At 38.4% G+C, this 19810-nt stretch overlaps 1 protein-coding gene across 20 annotated transcripts in view; it reads right to left on the reverse strand.

The window, feature by feature from the left end:
• Positions 1-19810, reverse strand: part of TTN (titin) — a 238040-nt gene that overhangs the window by 197561 nt on the left and 20669 nt on the right. For all 20 annotated transcript variants that reach the window (XM_063162226.1, XM_063162223.1, XM_063162220.1 and 17 more), the window contains 23 exons: positions 19521-19751; positions 18707-18951; positions 18226-18449; positions 17955-18119; positions 17660-17828; positions 15474-17164; positions 15098-15379; positions 14556-14822; positions 14140-14412; positions 13769-14032; positions 13408-13668; positions 12637-12897; positions 11947-12210; positions 11595-11855; positions 11187-11447; positions 10489-10749; positions 10262-10403; positions 10007-10172; positions 9575-9806; positions 8727-9011; positions 8514-8639; positions 6290-6478; positions 1955-2011 (listed from right to left, as the gene is read on the reverse strand). In XM_063162226.1, the coding sequence (XP_063018296.1) occupies positions 1955-2011; positions 6290-6478; positions 8514-8639; positions 8727-9011; positions 9575-9806; positions 10007-10172; positions 10262-10403; positions 10489-10749; positions 11187-11447; positions 11595-11855; positions 11947-12210; positions 12637-12897; positions 13408-13668; positions 13769-14032; positions 14140-14412; positions 14556-14822; positions 15098-15379; positions 15474-17164; positions 17660-17828; positions 17955-18119; positions 18226-18449; positions 18707-18951; positions 19521-19751 (6577 nt within the window). The remainder of the gene's footprint in view (positions 1-1954; positions 2012-6289; positions 6479-8513; positions 8640-8726; positions 9012-9574; positions 9807-10006; positions 10173-10261; positions 10404-10488; positions 10750-11186; positions 11448-11594; positions 11856-11946; positions 12211-12636; positions 12898-13407; positions 13669-13768; positions 14033-14139; positions 14413-14555; positions 14823-15097; positions 15380-15473; positions 17165-17659; positions 17829-17954; positions 18120-18225; positions 18450-18706; positions 18952-19520; positions 19752-19810) is intronic.

Genomic DNA, 19810 nt, shown 5'->3' on the forward strand with positions numbered 1-19810 from the left:
AGGGCTCCAGGAGCCCACCTTGCACCTGCCATCTCTCCACCAGGTCCTTGGACCTGGAGTATTGCTTCACTACCTGCACTGTGAGGGGCTTTGAGCCAACCATTTTGGCTGCCACCTTACGTGGGCTGGGCTGCTCAGGAGGCGCCTCCTGAGGCGCAGACATGAGGAATTCCTGCTTCTTTTGCAGCGCTGCCCTCTTGGCTTCCCGCAGCCTCTGCAGCTTCCAGCGGGTCTCCTCATCCAGCAGCTCCTCAGCATTAACCACTGTGGCCCTGTGCTCCCTACCGTGCGCCAGCCCCGGGCGGCAAGGCCTCCCGAGCGGCAGGCTCTGGAAACGGATGGTTCGTACCTTGCCCCGGGCTGCTGAGAGGTGCCCGGGCTCAGCCTCCTGCCCCTTGTCGAAGGGGGAGCCGGTGCAGCGCAGCACCACCCGCAGCCGCTCCTCCCGCCGCTGCTGCAGCAGGCAGCCCCAGCTCGGCCGCAGCCACTCCGCGCTCCCGGCCGGGGCCGGGCCCCGCCGCTCCCCACGGCGGGACACCAGCAGGGAGGCCGTGGACTCGGCTGAGCCCTCCGTGTTAATGGCGAATACCCTGTAGCTGCCGGCGTCGTGCTCCCGCACGTCCCGCAGCTCCAGGCTGGCGCAGTGCGTGTGCTCCGTGCTCTCGGTGCGAATCACCTTGCGGCAGTCCTGCCGCACGGGCCGGTTGTTGTGGAACCAGGCCATGTGCGGCGCCGGGCACGCCACCAGCTTGCAGCGGAACAGCGCGGGGTCCCCCTCCAGGACAGACCTACACTTCAGTCCCTGTGTGAAGATGGGTTTACGGTTCTGCGGGCAAGCCAGCACCGCCGCTGTGCCGTGTCCCTCGAAGTCCCCGCTGCGCTGCTCTGCAAGAGAAGGAGACCGGGTTACAGCATGTCACGCTCTGCTTACCACCTGGTTGTAAAAAGTAGCAATATATTGAAATAAAAAATGGGCATGCAACAGATTTCATCACACACCCAGGAAAAAAAAGTAATTCACTCACCATATTTGTTCGAATAAACGCAATGCCTTGCTCTGTTTTAAAGATTGACACGAAAATCGTTCGTTGTCTGTTCTTTCTTCAGACTGGAAATTTCTTCTTGAACAAGCAAAAAAAGAATTTCAAAATAACATGTTCTTCTGCGTATATGTTTTTGTTGCCTGGAAAAGCTGTGTGTCTTTGGGTGGCAAAGTAGAAAATCTTACCTGACTTGCAGACAGTAGAATAAACGCCCTTTCTGACCCTTCTTTTTGTAGATATGTTCAAACAATTGAAAAAAATAGTTTGAAATATATTTTTTAAAAAGTAAGTAACATGAAATGAGAAGGCGTTTATTCGAACTAATACAGCCACTAACTCCACAGTGTTATGCACGGGGGGAAAAGCAAGCAACATGAACCACGTATGCTATCTGCAAGCCAGGGTAAGAGATGTATAATGATGAATTAATGTATGTAAAAAGAAGTGCGAGGAATCAATGGGAATGTGTAGCTTTCACATAACCTAAACAACAAATGCTCTCTAGTATACTTCATCTATCCATCCAATAGTGTCCATTGAACCTATTAATGTTAGGCTGCTAACTTGTTTAAAAATAATACAATTAAGATTTGTATAACTTCCTTCTGAAGTAAACTATTCCATGCATTCAAAAGGAAATTGAACATAATGAGCTCTGTGAACAGCTGCAAAGCATGAAGTAAAAGTTAAAAATATGGCTGCACAATTATTGATTTGAAGTTTTAAACATATTTTAAAACTTAAATAACCTTATAATGCGGGTAACCTTTTGCATATCAAAACAAACATGCAACATGTTCCAATATGCTTTAAAGTGTGTCTTTCCCCATCAGACACTTCATGGAAGCTGATAAAACATTTCCACAACATTACTAATTACTGGTAATAATTATTCTCATTGGTTATTGTACCTTTCACTTCCATTTCAACCTCTTCCTCTAGCTTCTCATGAACAATTTTTTCAGGAGCTAGAATAAAAAAGACAAATATTTTTGAGATATAATTGTTAAATGTGCCAATCAACACTTTATATAGTAAAAATGTCCAATCTGTTTTGCAAATAGACATAAATCCACATGTACACACACATAAATGCATGCCAGACAATTCAATCACTTGATAAATTTTGAGAATAAAGTAATCAAATATTTTCAAACTTGTTTGCAATGTACATTTTTCTGTAAGATTTGCTTTCTTTTTGCAGGGTGGGGGAAAGTTTCTAAAACAACATGCCTTCATCATGCTGTAAATCCCTGAAGAAAACATTCAACAATGCAGAGACTAATGAGATACTTCTCGTTCCTTATCATCTCCTAGGGAATGAATGTAGTGGAATGCAGTTATGATGCTATGCATGAAGAATTGATACTTGGAAGGAACATGCAGTTGCCAACCTGTCACTTTCAGATGGGTGCTGCACTCGGCTTGTCCTGCAGGGTTAACTATTCTGCACTTGTATATACCCTCGTGGTCCTGACCAACTTTCAACAATCTTAAACTGCACAGTGGCCCATTGTGTTTTAGGGAACACAGCGCAGACTCCTCAACTATTAGCTGATTGAACAGCCAGACTACACAAGGTGTAGGCACACCTTTCATTATGCAAAAGAGAAACACATCATCTCCTTCTTTTACAGTGGTTTCTGAAGGCAGAGTTTCAAGAAACTCTGGTGCTTTGGCGTCAGTTTCTGTGATGTCTTCACATGGCACGACATCAGGATAGTATACTCTGTTTCTTTGCTTCTCAGCTTCATGTGGTCTTTGGGATGTAGATATAAACAAGCTTGAGGTTTTCTTTGAAGGTTCTTGCTTAACTTCAGATGCTTTAAACTGACAATCTTTGGCTGCTTTAAAGCTTTTAGAATCTGATTCAAGAGTAATTTTTGTTACTGCTTTGGCTTGTGCTTCTTTTGCTAGGTAAGAATAAAGTTAGGAAAAGTATTAGCTCAGATGTTTTGCAGGAATAAAAAACATCCTTATACTTATGGGGAGAAAACCCAGTAGTTAGTATTGATAGAATATGCTGTATATTAGTGCTAAAACAGTGCTATTAAACACGAGTGATGGCACATTTAAGAGTTCTATTCCTGTTAGGCTAGTTCTAGTTACCAGTTAAGCCTGTGGGTCTTTCCCACAGTGACTAAAAAAAAGCACATCTTTGCTTCTAATCTAGAGCCTTAATTAGGAAAGTAGCAGCAGAAGATTATGTAAAGTGCTTTTGGCAGCTCTATAGTGAAGAAAGACGTTTCAGTAATTAAGAGCCAGATCAACAGGGTCAATGCCCTTTTCATTATTCATCTTAGTTTTCTGGTCTTGATTCCTTTGAACTCATCAGAAATACTATCACCTGTGGTAACAATACATTTTTGGGTCTTCACTAGTGGTAACACTACTAACATTTTAGTACTTAGATGTCAGGAAGAGGTAGAAGGAATTTAAGCAAAAAAGTAAACACTTAATATATTAGGAAGAGTGAAAGGTAAAAGACAGTTCAGTATTGCAGTAATACAATACTTGCACCCATTAATCCTTTCAAATACATTAACTTATATTGCAAACTTTGGAATTTGAATCTTGGATTTGTTGGAAACATGCTGGGGTTAGAAATGACCTGGTATCTAATTCAAAATTGCCTCTGGCATTCTTTTCTTCCTTAAACTCCTGCTTCAGGAATTAACAAAATATAAAAATTCCTACAAGCTTGTTTTTCTTTACACGTCACTGCATAACATGAAGGATATGAGGAGTAAAAAGCCTGAGACATCTGTGACTTTTTGGGAAGAGGCACAAAGTTACAGTGCCAACTTCCCAGTACTGTACATGCTACTTATGAATAGAGCTGTAAATGTGCAGGAAAAACCCCAGAACATTATTACTAGAGCTTTCTCAATTAAATACTGATAATAAAGGTAATAGGAGTGGGCTGTAGGCAGTTATAATGAAGCTGCAAAAAGTAAGTAAAAATGTTAAAAGTCAGATAACCACCTTTGACTGTTAGTATTGCTGATGTTGTTGTCCCTCCATAGTCATTATACACAGTACAACTGTACAGTCCTTGATCTGACAGCTGGGCATGTAGGATTGTGAGCAGAAGAACATTTCCGTTTTGTGATATCTTCAATTTTTCAGACAATTCTATCTTTTTACCTTCATGGGCCCAAAGAAACTCATAGAATTCATTTTCTAGGGCACATATGAACTGAGCAGTGTCACCACATTTCACAGTTAGGTCTCTGAGTTGCAAGAGAATCTTTGGAGGGACTTCTTTCTTTTCTTGAGAAGTCATCATAGAGATTTTGGTGCTCTGAGATGTTTGAGAAAGGACTGAGGTATGCACAGCTTTAATTTCTTCAATTGATGTAGCCTTCATGGTCAAACTTTCTGATACACTTTCAAAAACCTGTACACGCAATTCCTGTGATGGATGTTGCACTGATTTAAATTCTTTTTGATAAGTTTCAATGTTCTTCTTTGTGAGAGGAGAAACATGAAGTTCTGATATAGACTGTGACCGGATAGACTCTTTTACATCTTTCCCAGAACTTTGCCTATCTAGGGCTTGCACTGTGTAATCAAGTAACAAAAACAACAACATTAGTATCTAAAGAACTTTACTGGCCATGCTCTGAACAAAATCAAACAGCATGGAGGATGAAAATGAATGATCTTCATTTGAAAACACAGCATGCCAGACGTACTACTCTGTTGACATAGAAGTTATCCATTCATGTGTATAAATAACAAATGATGCCTAAACTAGTCATGCAGTTGATACTCAGTTGGTGCTTGTTCTCTTCTTTCACCAAAGTGGTCCATTTTAGTATTGGAAACTTAATGGCACTTTTAAAGGAGGTATTTTCTTTTTTTATCTTGTTTTTTTTTTTTTTTTCTTTTCCTACAGAATAGTGCAAAATACCTCAGTCACTGCTATAAAGATCATTAAACCACTTGTTTTAAAATCCTGAATGCTTTGATTAAAGCATTTCTATTCTTTGACCTATATTGAGATACAAACTTGAAAATTTCCAAATGTTACAGCTCAAAGACAAGAAATGAGAGTGGCTGGGTTACTGAGGGTTCTATTAAAGTTAGGTGGGAAAGAAAAGGTGTGAAACAAGGAAAAAATTAGTAACAGCATAAAAGTGTGGTATGCAACAAATTGAATCCCTTTGAAGTAAAAATGGGGCTTTACCTTCTGCAGTCACTGTAAGTGTAGCTGTACAAGTTGTTTCTCCAGCACTATTTCTTGCCTTGCAAGAGTATTGGCCAGCATGTTCTAAGAAAGCATCTACTATTATCAGTATAGCTGTGCCTGTAGACTCATCAAAGTGGAAAACTAAGTCTTTTTTTGGCAACATGAGTTGTTGATTATGAAACCACTGGATTTTTGGTTTGGGCCTGCCAGAGACTCTAGCTTGAAATCTGACTGATTCCCCGCTGCATACCCTGCAGCTTGAAATAGGCTGGATAAAGGTGGGCCTTTGGCCAACAGATTCCTCCTTAAGTGAAACAGATGAAGAAACATGCCAAGGGGACTCTGATGTAACTTCTTCAACATTTTTAAATCCTGAAAAGAAGCATGCCAACTTTTAATTTCTTACCCTACACTACAATGAATTTTCTCTCTCATTCAAGTTTTTTTCCTAACTCACAACAGCATGAATTATTCTCATTCATCATTTATAAAATCTAATGCAAAAAGAAAACAAAATATTTATGGTTAAATAATATAAAGAACAATATAGAAAAGCAAATTCTCCAAACAGTATTTCTGCTCTAAAATTTTGATCAATGTTTCATTAATTCATATGAATGTAAAGGATTTCTTTTCAGTTGCCCACGTACCTGTTACATACCTCTATTTGAGTTGTTTTTCAAAACCTTCAAAGTAATTTATTTCATACAAAAACTACTAGATTGTCTTCACAAGGCAAATCAAAGAATGTGTAAGCAAAAAAATTCCATTAGAAAAAAGGTTTTTACCATCTTTGATGTATGTCAGATTTTAAGACTGGAGTAAATGAAAAGGGGGCATGGAACATGAAAAAATCTTGAAATACTTTTTTCTGTTCATGACATATATTTTTGAGACATAAATGTATGCTGTGGACATTGTAAATGGCAGCAATTAATTGAGTTAAAAGACAACATGACAAACAACAACTCGCGTATCAGTATCAGTGTATATTAAGATGATTATTGGAACATGACCTGAGCAAGAAAACTTTTTTAATGGCACAGTGTACCTTCTAACTTCAAGGTGGCAGTGCTGGTCACTTGGCCCACAGAATTGCTTGCCACAAAGGTATAGATTCCTTCATCCTCTGGATAAGCTTCAGCAATCTCCAGCTGGTAAGTGTCTTCAAATTGAGTCATTCTGAAAAAACGTGATGGCTTGATCTCCTTCTCTTTGCTGTACCAAGACACTTTCAGATCTGCTCAGGCAAAAGATAGAAAAGAAAAAGGTCTAAGTTATGATATTATACTAGCAAGTAAATGCTATTTTTATATTTATATCTTTCAAAAGTATAAAGCACAAACATTTAAATTTAAATGTGCCTTGTATTATTCTGGTAAAATGTGATGAGTGGAAAGTGACCTACTTGTTGCTTTAGGTTTTGATTAGTGCACTGGAAATATTTGTATGGGAAAACTGATTCTGGTGCTGATATGTTATTGACTAAAAATCATTCTTCCTTGACACTCTCAGTGTAAAAATTCAAAAATATTTTTGTATGGCTAAAGTCAGAGAAAGTATATTTTTAAAAATGTGATTTTGCTACATTTGCATGATTAAACAGGCTATAAAATATCTAGCTTGAGCTAGTCAGGTTAAGAAATTGAAACAGATCATTCTTCTGCTAAGCACAGCTCTTTCTTTTTATTGCAAATATTACTTGTCATATTTCTCAAGAAAGATTTATATATTTCTATATAAAATGTATTACTTGTACAGATTCTTGTAGACAGGAGTGGATTAAAGCAGATTTTAGCTTTTTCTCTCCATCTGTCACTGTACTACATCATCAATCGTATGTTGTTACTCAAGCAGTGTGTTATTACTGTTATCAGAAGAGTGTTTTCAATAGCCGGTTGCTCAATGCCTACCATTAAACAATTGTACTTGCAATCATGTGTTACCTAACCTAATATAAAAGGTTTTTATAACACAAGTGAGAGGTATGCAAATGCATTTGAATAGTGTATTCAATAAAGGAGATTTTCAATAGGAAAAATTACTTCATTGCAAGGGTTGTCAAGCATTGGAGCAGGCTGCCCAGTGAAGTGGTAGAGTCACAGTCCCTGCAGGTATTCAAAAGCCCTGTAGATTCGGCAGTTAGGGACATGGTTTATTTCTGGACTTGGCCATTCTGGGTTAATAGTTGGACTTGATGATCTTTGAGGTCTTTTTCTACCTAAATGATTCTACGATGGGTGATCTAGATGAAAGGATCCTTATATTCTGTGCTATAAATGCAGCTTCCACATTCACATAAGTACAGTTCTATTAAAAAATATTACACTAGCATGCATTGCACAAAGGGTGGGCCAGTATTTCCAACATATATTTTCTGAAGCAGAATCAGAATTTTTCTAAAGCTTTTTTTTTTTTAAATGGAGTTTTATTTCAAGGGATGGTAATGCAAATTATATATATTTGCATATATATGTGTATAACCAATTTGTATTGATTTTTATAGAGCCGTCAAATAGGATTATTTTTTTAATTTGGAATTTTGTTTGTCTTGAAATAATAATTAATAATTTTAAATTCTTTGGGTTGTGAACTGGATCTTACTCTGCAGTTTACTATGTGAATATTTCACTAGTAGTCATACTCAAGGCCATTTGCTAAGTGGAGAAAAGTAGCTTTATTTGAATGTGTGTTAAGGAAAAGATATTTTAATTGCAGAGTGACATTCTATGTATCTAAATCAAAAAACTTATTCAAGTAAAATCTACACCTCAAAGGAAAATTAGCAAACACTTTTTGTGCTAAGATAAAGAAAGTAACCAGAGTTTAGTGTTTGCCGAATGATACTTAGAAATATTAGGAGGAAGGTTGAGTCACAGTTTCGGTCAGTTTGTGTATTAAGGACATGGCAGTGTGTGTCTTCAGAAATTCATGTTCATTTGATGCAGTACTGCTTTTCTCTCTGTGTCTTACTCACAGAGTTTTCTAACATCAGTTAGCATTTAAAATGCTGAGACGTTTCCAAAGATAAACTATGAGAAATTATGATAAACAGATCTTTTTAGAAACACTTAATATATTTATGACAGTTTCAAACTTCCATGCTTTGATGTGCTTAACTGAAACTTGTCAGTAACACTTGGCTGTGTGTGTATCAAATATCTGTACTTCTAGGGGAAGACTGATCTGAGCACATATATTGCTGAATTTTTTTCTGAGTTCAAGATGAAAAATTTTGACAGGTGGAGAGATGTATAGGATGTCATTAAACCCACCTGTTCCAGAAGCTCTGCACTGAAAACAAGCAGAATGTCCCTCAGATGTAACAGCATCACGTAGTGGTATTATGACAGCAGGCGGATACACCGGCATTTCTAGCTCAGGAGAGACAACTTCTGGGACTAAAGAAAAAGAGGAAAAAGTGATTTTTAAAGATGAAGAATGAAAATTTCATTTCACAAACGTTGTTAAGAGCATAGGAAACTCACTTTCAACTGAAAGTGAAGCTGAAGTTGTAGCTACTCCATAGTCATTTTTTGCTTCACAGGTGTACACTGCTTCATCTTCAGGGAAAGTTTCAATCAGCAATAGAGTATATTCTTGTGCATCATGAAGAAATTTGCACTTGAAACCTGGAGAAAGCTGTTGGTCATCTTTGTACCAGGAAATTTTGGGCTGGGGTTTGCCTGATACAATAGCACAAAAGCGGGCAGGTTTGCCAGACTCCACAGTTGTTGGCTCTAGCTCCCGAATAATCTGGGGTGGCTCTGGAGCTGGAAATTGGGGGAAAGTGAGGTGGCAAAGAGAGATAGGAGAAAGAAAGAAAGAGAGAGAAATCTCATTATTGATGTTATTAGTGATTGAAGACTATTTGCAAAGAATTAAGCAAAACAAACCCTTATTATTCCTAATCTTATGTGTCCATGAAAATCTGCCCTCATCCTTGATATAGGGGGAATGATTTAGCAGCAAGTGCCTTAACATAATTAGCTGTGTTAGTGTAAGTGTTTCTGGCAAAATGTTTCCAAGAATTGTTAGGTTGATCACTCTGGAAAGGCATATTTGTCCATTTCAACAAAGTCGTTTTATTTAGACTCAAGATTTTTCTGGCCTAAGTAAATACCATAGGAAAGGAACTGCTATGATATTTTCATCCACTAGCCAGCTACTTCAATAGGGCAAGAAACATCTATGTACATGAGGAATTCAGCAGTGTTCCAAATTATCTTTGATTTTTTTTTTCTTTGAAGAGTTAGAATTCCAGAGAAGCCATATAAGAATCAGAAAACCACTGAGTAATAAATACAGTCAAAACATTAGTTGTGGGGCCACATACCATTCACATAAAGAATAACAGAACTCCTATTCCGTCCCGCAACAAAAGTATATTCTCCAGCGTCAGAGTAAGTGGTTTCAAAGATGCTCATTCGATGGACTCTCCTTTCCACCACATACTTGTATCTTTCCTCATACTGGAAGTTGATCTCAATACCATCCTTGTACCACTGTGGTTCGATGTCGTCTTCATTGACTTCAAATTCAATTTCAGCTCTTTGTCTCTCAATGACCTTTGTAAAAGAATAAATAATAGAAGTAATATTGGTTTTTCCTCTGGTCTCACTCTCCAGTTTCTTAGGTGAAGGTTCTGACCTTATGCTTACAGATTTTTGTGCTATGACTCTTTCTGGTTAGATATTGTTGCTCTTCCCTTGCATTATTCTTTGAGTCACAAAGCTATGAAATATTTATTCATCTGTATAGGCCTTACCTGAATATCTTTCTGGGCACTTCTGATGCGGATGTCACGACCTTCCACAATCAAATTGGCACTGGATGTGTTTCCACCTGCTACTACAGTGTACTGACCAGCATCAGACATCTTTGTGGAAGCAATGATGAGACGATGAACGTATTTCTCTCTCTGAATTTTCATCCTGAGCACATCAGAAAAGAAAGTGAGCTAGATATTTCCTGAGGGAAAACAGACTCCAGAAGTCAATATGGTGTACAAGCAATAATTTACCTATCACCAATCTGGAGTTCTTGCCCATCCTTCATCCACTGGACCTGAATGTCAGGTTCTGAAACTTCACATTCAAAAATAGCCCTCTTCTTCTCCACCACTTTGATGTCTTTAATATGCTTCCTAAACTCAATGTGACGAGCTAGGGCAGAAGAAAGTAGAATGAGTGCTGTGATGATATCTAAGCCCGAGAAATCGCTAAACATACAAATCAAGAGAGCAAATACCTTCCACATATAAAGTGGCTGATGAAGCTGCTTTTCCAGCAACAAAAGTATATTCTGCTGCATCACCAAAATGCACATTCCTTATGGAGAGGGAGTGTGTAAGCTTCTTTGTTCGTATCTGGCATTTATCAGTCGATTTTATTTCTACTCCATTCTTTAACCATTTATATGAAATGCCTTCATAATTAACAGTAACTTCAAAGGTTATTGTATCTTTCTCTTCGGCATTGATGTCTTTTAGCATGGAGGTAATTAGGATGGCTAAAAGGAAAGGAATGGACATGGTTTGCTTTTTTTCCATTCTGTTTTACTTTATTTTAAATGCATGTTAACCAGATTAGAGATGCTTCAACGTCTTTAAGAAGATTTTGGAAATATGAAAACATACATTTTGTGTTCAGAATCAGTATTACAATTACATGACCTGCAATTACTGAATGACATAGGAATCCAAATTCAGTCTCCCATGGTGACCTGGCATTTAGGCATATTGGCCTAAAAAATAAGAACACAGGATCTGACTTCCAAGTTCACCACTTCTAAATCTCTTTTAAAACATGCTGTTGTGGCTATTTAGTGTTGTTTAAAAACACCTCTACAGTCTGCTGGTTTTATCAGAATATCATTAAGTCCATGTGTTAACACAAACTTATTACTTGTAACTGTAAAATATTCTGGTTAATTTAATTTTTACATACGTTTTACAGTCAGGGTTGCGCTGACTCTATCATTTCCACAGACAAAAGTGTATTCCGCAGAGTCTTCACTGCTTGTGTTCATTATATTGAGCTGATGGAGTTTCCCTTGGACAACTATTTTGAACTTTTCACTCATTTCAATCTCCACACCATTTTTCAGCCAGACAGCTGGCACATTGAAATGAGAAACTTCACATTCAAAAGAGGCAGTTTTGGTCTCAGGGATCTCAATACTTTTCATGGTCTTTGTGATGTGTATGCCTAAAATTATGGGGAAAAAAAGAGAGAATTTTCTAAAGGTTAGTATGTTTGGAAGACTGCAAAAAACCAAGGGTAACAGGCAATGAAGTGTCAAGTTGCTCAGTGTTGGTGTAACAATTCATATAACTACTTTCTTACAATACTTACTTTCCACAAACAGTTTTGCTTTGCATTCGATTTGCCCGACAAGAGCTGTGTATTCCCCAGCGTCATCGGGAGATATGTTGTGCAGCATAAGCTTGTGAACTTTCCTTTGAGAGATCATCTTGTATTTATCACTTTGTTTAAGCTCAATATTTTTATGGAACCAGCGGACTGGTACAGTATCATGGGAAACACTCAGTTCAAATGAGACAACAGCATTTTCCAAAGCAGTCACATCCTTTGGCTTTTTGATGATCTTGACAGCTTGAGGAAAAAAGTTAGCAATATTGAGCACTGTGTATGATATGAATTCAAAACACACATTACAGCAAATATTCAAACCAGAATGGCTTACTTTCCACATGAAGTCTGGCATTTGCTCCTATTTTTCCAAGTTTAAAGCTGTAAACAGACTCATCAGTGACAACACAGTGTTTGATTCTCAGTGTGTGAACAGTTCCTTTCACTGTAATTTCATATTTGTCACTTGATTCAAGTTCAACACCATTTTTAATCCATAGAGCTCCTTTCACATCAGGGTGGGTCAGTTCTACACTGAAAACTGCCTCCTGTGATTCTGTCACAGTTAAGTTCTTTAGGGTTTTCTTGATCTTAACAGCTAGAAAAAAAAGAGGAAGAAAATAGAAAAAAAACCTTGACAAAATAGATCAAAATTAAAGCCTAAAATTGAATTTTAATAAAACTGAATAATCCTGCTTCATTTTATGTATATAGTAGTTTGTACACTTTCCAGCAAAGTAGTGTGCTGGGAACACAGTAAAGAAGCTTTACTTGTAGTATCCATGAGAAATATCTGGTTTCTGAAGTTTTTGGAGTTTTATTTGTCTGTTTTGTTAGTTGGTTGGTTGGGAATTTGCTTGTTTAGTTTTTGTCGTTGTTATTGGATAGGCTCAGGGTTTTGTTTGTTTGGGGTTTTTTATTTGATTTATTTTATTTTACTTGTGTCTTAAGTACTGGTCCAAGATAGAGTGAGCGATGCTAGAATAAGTCTCAAAGACATCAGTTAATTATAGAAAATACTGACCTTCAACCTTCAGTTTGGCAGATGTCTTTGAGCTTGCTATTTCATAGCTGTATTCCCCCATATCCTCCAGTTTGGTTGCAGGGATAACAAGCCTTCTTTTCACACCATCAGATTCGGCACGGTACTGATCCGTTGTAGCTAATGGTCTACCATTTTGTAGCCACCGGCCCTCTGATTCAGGATTTGCCACCTCACATTCAAAAACAGCTGTCTGGGACTCAGCCACAGTCAGGTCACTGAGAGGCTTTGAAATGGCACCGCCTGTTGGGAAGAAAAAGCGTGTTCTTTTGTTGTGTTGCTGTTCAGCTTTCCCCCAAACAGAAATGAAAAGTAGATGCTGGAATTCTTTGCCCTAATTTGCAGCATGGCCATAGTCATTCTGAGCTCTGGGAAAAATCAGGAGTAGAATATGACCTGAACATTACAAAATTATGTTTCTTATTTCCATCCTAGTTATTATCTTTTATTTTATCATCAGCACAGGTATACTGAGAATGCACAAGACAAAACCTCTTTCTTACAGTAATTACATCAAAAGCATAATACAGCATTTCATACTGTTCTTCTGATCTAGCAAAATATATTAACACAGCAGATTTGAGGATTCAAATTACACTAATCACAAAAGATAAGGGGAAAGGCAAGGAGAACATAAAAATATAAGGATAAATTAAAGACAAACTCCCACTGGAAGAGCACTATTGCTCCAAGTCCTTTGGGTACTTTCTAAATCACAGTGAAATAAAAACCTTGGACTTTAACCCTACTAACCTGCTACTATAAGCTTCCCAGACGTTTTCTTCTCTCCAGCATAAAAGACATATTCTCCTTCATCATCTTTCATCATCTTCACCACTGTCAATTTGTATATTTTGCCACGTGCTTCAATTTTATATTTAGGACCAGCCTGTATGGGTTGGCCTTTGAAATGCCAAATTACATCAATCCCTGAATGGGAGAGCTCGACCTCAAAGGACACATTCTGTGTTTCAGTGCAGGTGATGTCATGAAGACCTCTAATAATCTCAATTTCTATAAAAATAACAAATCATAAATTTGTTAGTTGTTTCCACTAGTTTTGTTTTCAAAGAAATCATTTCACAAAGAACTGTGCTTCTTAGGAAACACCAACCTTCAACTGTGACATTGCAGCTTGTTTCCACTTTGCCAACCATTAACTTATAGCGTCCTGCATCTGATGCATGGGTTCTGGTGAGCACCAGCCTCTGTTTGGCACCTTTACATACAGCTTGCACACGTTCATCAGGCTTTATTTGATTATCATTTAGGTACCATTTTGAGGAGGACACATCAGGTGCTGAAACTTTACATTCAAGGATGGCTTTTGTTCCTTCAATTACATGAAGATCTTCTAGAGGCACCACTATTTCCACACCTGCCAAGTTACAAAAATATTCATAATGAGAAAAATTATGTCTTTAAAAAGTAATCCTAAAGGAGCCAAAAATCAAACACACCTTCAAAATCATCATAGTGACTTACTGTAAACTGTGATCTGTCCAGTGGTTGACAGCTCAAGGTCAGGAACACTAAAAGAGTAAGTTCCACTATCTTCCTTTGTGGCATCTTCTATGAGCAACATATGTGATTGTTTATCCAGCACAATATGAATACGGTCACTTGACTGAATTTCTTGGCCATCTTTCATCCAGACACCCTCTGCATTTTCTAGGGAGACTTTGACTTCAAGTTGCACAATATCTCCCTCACAGACTCTTTGGTCAGTTAGTCCTTGAAGAATTGCCATGGGACGAGCTGTGGAATTAAATGAAGTTAATGAATACTTATAAGAGGCAGAATATTGAACATTAAAACTTTCTGGGAAACAATGATACAGCTATAGTACATGCTATAAAATAGAAAAATGATAGTATATAGACAATGTAAGAAATGCTTACGCTTCATCTTCAGTTTGCATTGAGTCCTTTTTCCATCAACAACATAACTATATTCTCCTTGATCATCTTTATTAACATCTTTAATAGTGAGGGTCTGGCGACCACGGCGGGATGCAATCACATGTTTAAGACTAGAAGTGAGCTCAACATCACCATGATACCATTTCCCCTCCGCATCTTCTGGGAAAACCTCACATTCAAGTTCAGCTGAGAAGGATTCTGGCGCTTCAACATCCTCAAGTTCTTTAATAAACTCAATTGCAGCACCTAAAGGCAAATAATTACATTTGTAAACAAGCTTGATTAGATTCTCCTGAAGAAAAAAAAAAAAGTTATTAAATGAGCCTAAGAGAATGGATATAGATATATAGTGTAACTGTTTTACATAAATACATCTCTAGACTTTCATACTGGATTCCAAAAGTATGAAAGCAGCTCCACATCTCTAAGGGTGTTAGATGTCTGTTTAAATACTTTTATTTCTTTCTGAAGCTGATTTCACTTTATCAGTATGTCATGGTACTGAGTTGTATGCTTCTTACCTTCAACAGTAAGCTTTGCAGTGGTTTTTACAGATTCATCTTCTACCAGTGCACAGCTGTAGTCATCAGCATCAGACATGTCAATTGTTAATACGGAAAGAAAGTGAGCCTTTCTGTCTGAGTGCATCCTGTACTTGTCTCCAGAATGAATCTCAATTCCATCCTTAAACCATTTCACTTTCACAAAGGGCTCTGATGTTTCACATTCAAAAGTTGCCATGGAGTCTTTTGCTTTAGCAACAACATCTTGTAACTGCTGCGTGAAGCTGATTAACTGCTTGGCTGCAAAACAATACATAACAATCAACAGTGCACTGACCAAACAGACTTAACACACTATGATGAGCAGTAGGAAGAGTAAAAGAATTGAAATTACCTTGTATTAACAGGAAAGCATGGCTAGAAGTTTCACCAGCTATATTTACTGCTTTCACCATGATGCTGGCAGAATCATCAGAAGTCACATCTCTGATAACTAATTCGCAAACATTATCTTCAGGCCAGTACCAGTACACACGATCAGTCCTTTCAATCTGAACACCATTTTTGAACCACTGGCATTCAGGATCAGGTTTTCCCACCACTCTCACACGGAAGTGTACATCTGTTCCTTGGGCTACTGTCTGGCTTTGAATTCGTTCAAGAATCTTGGGGGCCTCCATGCTTGGGCTAAGCTCCACCTTCTCTGGTTTGAATGTTGGAATGGTGATTTTGCCTTCAGGAGGAAGGGCTTTCTTCTCTTCCTCTGGGATCTCTTTGGTCCAGTGAAGAAGTTCTTCTTTTGTCTTTTTTAGCATTTCTTCATATGATTCATCTTTTTTGCGAGATTTAAGTTCCACAGCTGTAATGGCTTCGTAGTAGCCCTCTTCTGTCCTGCGCTTGAATTTAGAGCGCAGCTCTTCAGATTCCTCTGAAAGCTTTTCATGAGTGATTCTTTCAGCCCTTTTCAGCTTCACCACTTCTTTGGTTGTTGCCTCTGCAGGTTTGTCTACCTTCTGTACCTCAAACAGAAGTTTCCCAGGTTCTGTAACTACAGGCTCATGTTTGGGCTCAGGAGCACGACGCAGAACAGATCTGAAGTCTTCCCTCTGCTGGATCTCAAGTTTCACCTTATGTTCAATAAAGCCTTCTGGATTCTCTGCAGTGACTCTCACCTCTCCTGTGTCATATGATTTGCAGTCCACGATATCCAGGTAGTAGATTCCATCATAACGGAGTCTAAACCTTTTGCTTTTACGGATGAGCTGTCCATTGAGGTACCAGTTGACCTTGGGCATAGGGTAGCCAGTCACACGGCAGCGGAATCGTGCTGTTTCGCCTTCAAGGACTCTTGCGGGTTCAGGAACCAAAACGATTTCTGGTTTTTGCTTTTCCTTTTGGTCCAGTGCAACAGCAGGTAGAGCACCCTCGTGGGCCATTCTTTCTAACTCTTCAATTCGCTGGAGTCCCCTTTTGCCTTCTGGCAGCTGGGATTCTTCCACAAGACTTTTCTCATCCTTCACGATCAGAGTAGCGGATGTGTGGTCTGTACCGTATTTGTTAGTTGCTCTGCAAGTGATCACTCCACTGTCTCTGGAATAGGCTACCCCATAGTCCAGGCTACAGTACCCAAACTCATTGATCATGCGGAGTCTGTTAGCTGCTTCCAGGGGTTTGCCATCATGCAACCACTCCACCACCATGGTTGGGTCACCAATTGGTGTAAGCCTGCATTCAAAGTGTGCTGGTCCAAATTGTTTGAGCCTTAAAGATGTGAGCTTCTTCTTAAAAAATGGTTTCTGTTGCTTTTCTTTGTCATAGAGATCTCCTTCCTCCCATTGCTCTTGACCATAACGCAGATGGAGAGGTTCTAACTCTGGTGCTGCAATCTCCTTGGCTTTGTAAGTTCCTTTTGGAATTATTAATTTCCTTTCTGGTTCAGGTTCTGTGTGTTCAACTTCAACATTTACTTTGCAGCGGGTGGTGTCCCGCCCAGCTTTATTGATAGCAGTAGCAGTATACCATGCAGCATCTTGCCTGGCAGTAGATTCAATTTTAAGGGCAGCTGCCCCTTTGGTTCCCTCAATCCTGAAATATGAAAAAAAAAAAAAATATATTTTTCTTTGTCATTTATTTTTGCCTTTCTTCCAAATTAGTTCAAAGCCTCCAAAGGTAAATCTCTGGGGTTAATAAACATTTTGTTTATGTTTATTCATGTTTAGGCAGGCAGTGCCTAAGAATCAGAGAAGAATAATAAAAAACCAGTCTTATATTCTGTGGTAGTTTTGCCTACAGAGGTGTTCAAAATCAGAGACAGATAAAAGTTCAGTAAATGTGATGGCTTTTAGAAACTATATGAAAACATATGCTGGAAAAATATTGAATGAATCCTACAAGGTAATTTATATCTGTAATCCTTGCTGCAATGCAAAAGCCCCTAGTGAATTCCTTTTGTGAAACTGCAGGAAGTATTTTGCAGGATGGTGGTTATTTACTACTTAACTTATATAAAGTATTTTAAATAAAATTAAACAAAATGTAAATTTAAATTTCAATAGATCTCAATATAATAAAAATCCTTACTTTATTTTGGGATATTTGTGAGGCACAATGATGTCACTGTTCTTGAGCCATACAATGTCAGGATTAGGGTTACCAGTAGCTTTCACTGCCATCTCCAGTCTAGAGCCCTCCTTCACGCTGACATTTCTCAATCTTTCCACAAAGTGTGGTCGGACTAGGTCTTCCTTAGCTGGAAGAGAAAATGTAAGTTACCACATTAAGAAGAAATGAAAAAGCCATGATTTTAAATAAGAAACTCGTCAGATCACTAAAAATAGCGTGATATACAGAATATAATAGAAAACACAGAAGATACCTTCTACAGTCAGTGTCATTGAGACTGAAGCTTTGCCTGCCCTGTTCTGAGCAATGACAGCCCATTCTCCAGAGTCTTCAGGCATTGCAGGAACAATGATCAATGACTGGGTACCATCTTCTTTAATCACTATTTTATGGGTGTAGTCATTAATCACTTGTTGGCCTGCAGATACAGATGAAAAGAAAACAGTTGCAATCAAGGACAGTCTCCATGAGACATAAAAAACTTTTAAAAATATTATTTCTTCATAAAAATGAGGCTTATGTACCATTATGGAACCAGTATGTCTCTGGCATAGGTCTGCCAACAACTTTTAAGTCAAATCTTGCTGTCTGCCCCTGTGAACATTTAAATGATGTTGGTTTCAACACAAAAACTGGCTTATATAGTCTCTCTAGTTGCCCTTCATCAGTTTCTTCTAATCTCCGGGCAGGAGAACGAGAAGGAGAGCTGCGGGCAGGAGACCGGCTTGGAGACCGTGGAGAGATAGACCTGGAAGGAAGAGATAAGACAGACGTGTATGGCAATGTCATATAACAATGGACTGACATGATAAACAGATTTCAACCTTTGCATTTCTCTGATTTAAATTAGCACAAAAATCTGTATGAGTCATGAAAACAGCGTTTAGAGCTTTTCTAGAGGTGTGCAAACTCCAATAGCATAAGCTTATTTAACTGCTATGTGATGAGTTTTTGGACTATCTCAGCAGATTGAGGTCTCATAAAATTATATTACTGTGTACCTACCTATATCTTCTCATAACTTCGGGTCCTGGCATATAACCTGGAGTTGCTGTGGGTGCAACTGGCTCAACATAGAGTTTTGCTGAGCAAATGGCATTTCCTTTCATATTACTGGCAAAGACAGTATAAATTCCTTCATCCTCAGGTAAAACAACAGGTAAACGCAGAGTGGCGCTGCCATCTTGCAGAAGTTCCATGTGGTAGCGCTCTCCATGTCTTATACGTTTGCCATCCTTGTACCATGCCACCTGCATGGAAAGCAACAGTAGACTGCTATGTGAGCTCTGCTAAAGGAGAGCTAAGATCCACTAAGATCTTACTACTGGCTAGTAAGTATGAGATACTACAACTTGCAATTTTTCAGCTGGAAAACATCACAGCCCACCATCTATGTGTTAAACATTAACATTTTTACTTGAAATAGGTGAGACTAGTGTAAGATATTTGCATAGCAACCTGAAAGACAAGTTTTGGAGCTAGAAACAGATATAAAGCCCATTTTAATGAAGAGCAAAGTAACCTCGACTGGACTGCTGCTGTGTTCCCCACTGGTCTGGGCTTCCTCAGAGATACTCAAAATCAAGACCGACTTAGTTGGTAAATCCAGCCTACCTCTGAACTGGCTAACCAACCTAAGTGTATTCTAGTAAGGGACAAAAGGAAAATTTGGCTTAATATCAAACCAGAAGACTGAATTTCATTTGAAAGGCACTGTTTCCTATGCAGAATGTAGAATGTTTGACAATGAGATGTTAAGGGATTCCTTTCAAGTAGAGCATCAAATGATGTACAAAAAAAAAAAAAAGATTTGGGGTACCTTTGGCAATGGATAACCAGAAGTCTTGCAATGGAAGGTAACTCCTGTCCCTTCAAAGGTTCTGTAGTTCTTTAATCTTAAATCAAATCCTGCCTCTACAGCTTCAGATTCAGAAATATCAACCATCATCTCCTCTCCATCTTCTTCAAGAAGTTCATGTAAGGTAGTCTTAATAATTCTGAGCTCAATTTCCTTGATAAGTCTTTCTTCAAAAGAAGAAATATGGAATTCCTATATAGAAAAGCAAGACCATTAGTTTAGTTTTCTGTGTTAAAAAATTACCTTGCAAA

The sequence above is a fragment of the Melospiza melodia genome, chromosome 8 (assembly GCF_035770615.1).
Source record: "Melospiza melodia melodia isolate bMelMel2 chromosome 8, bMelMel2.pri, whole genome shotgun sequence".
In the NCBI taxonomy this organism is placed as follows: Eukaryota; Metazoa; Chordata; class Aves; order Passeriformes; family Passerellidae; genus Melospiza; species Melospiza melodia.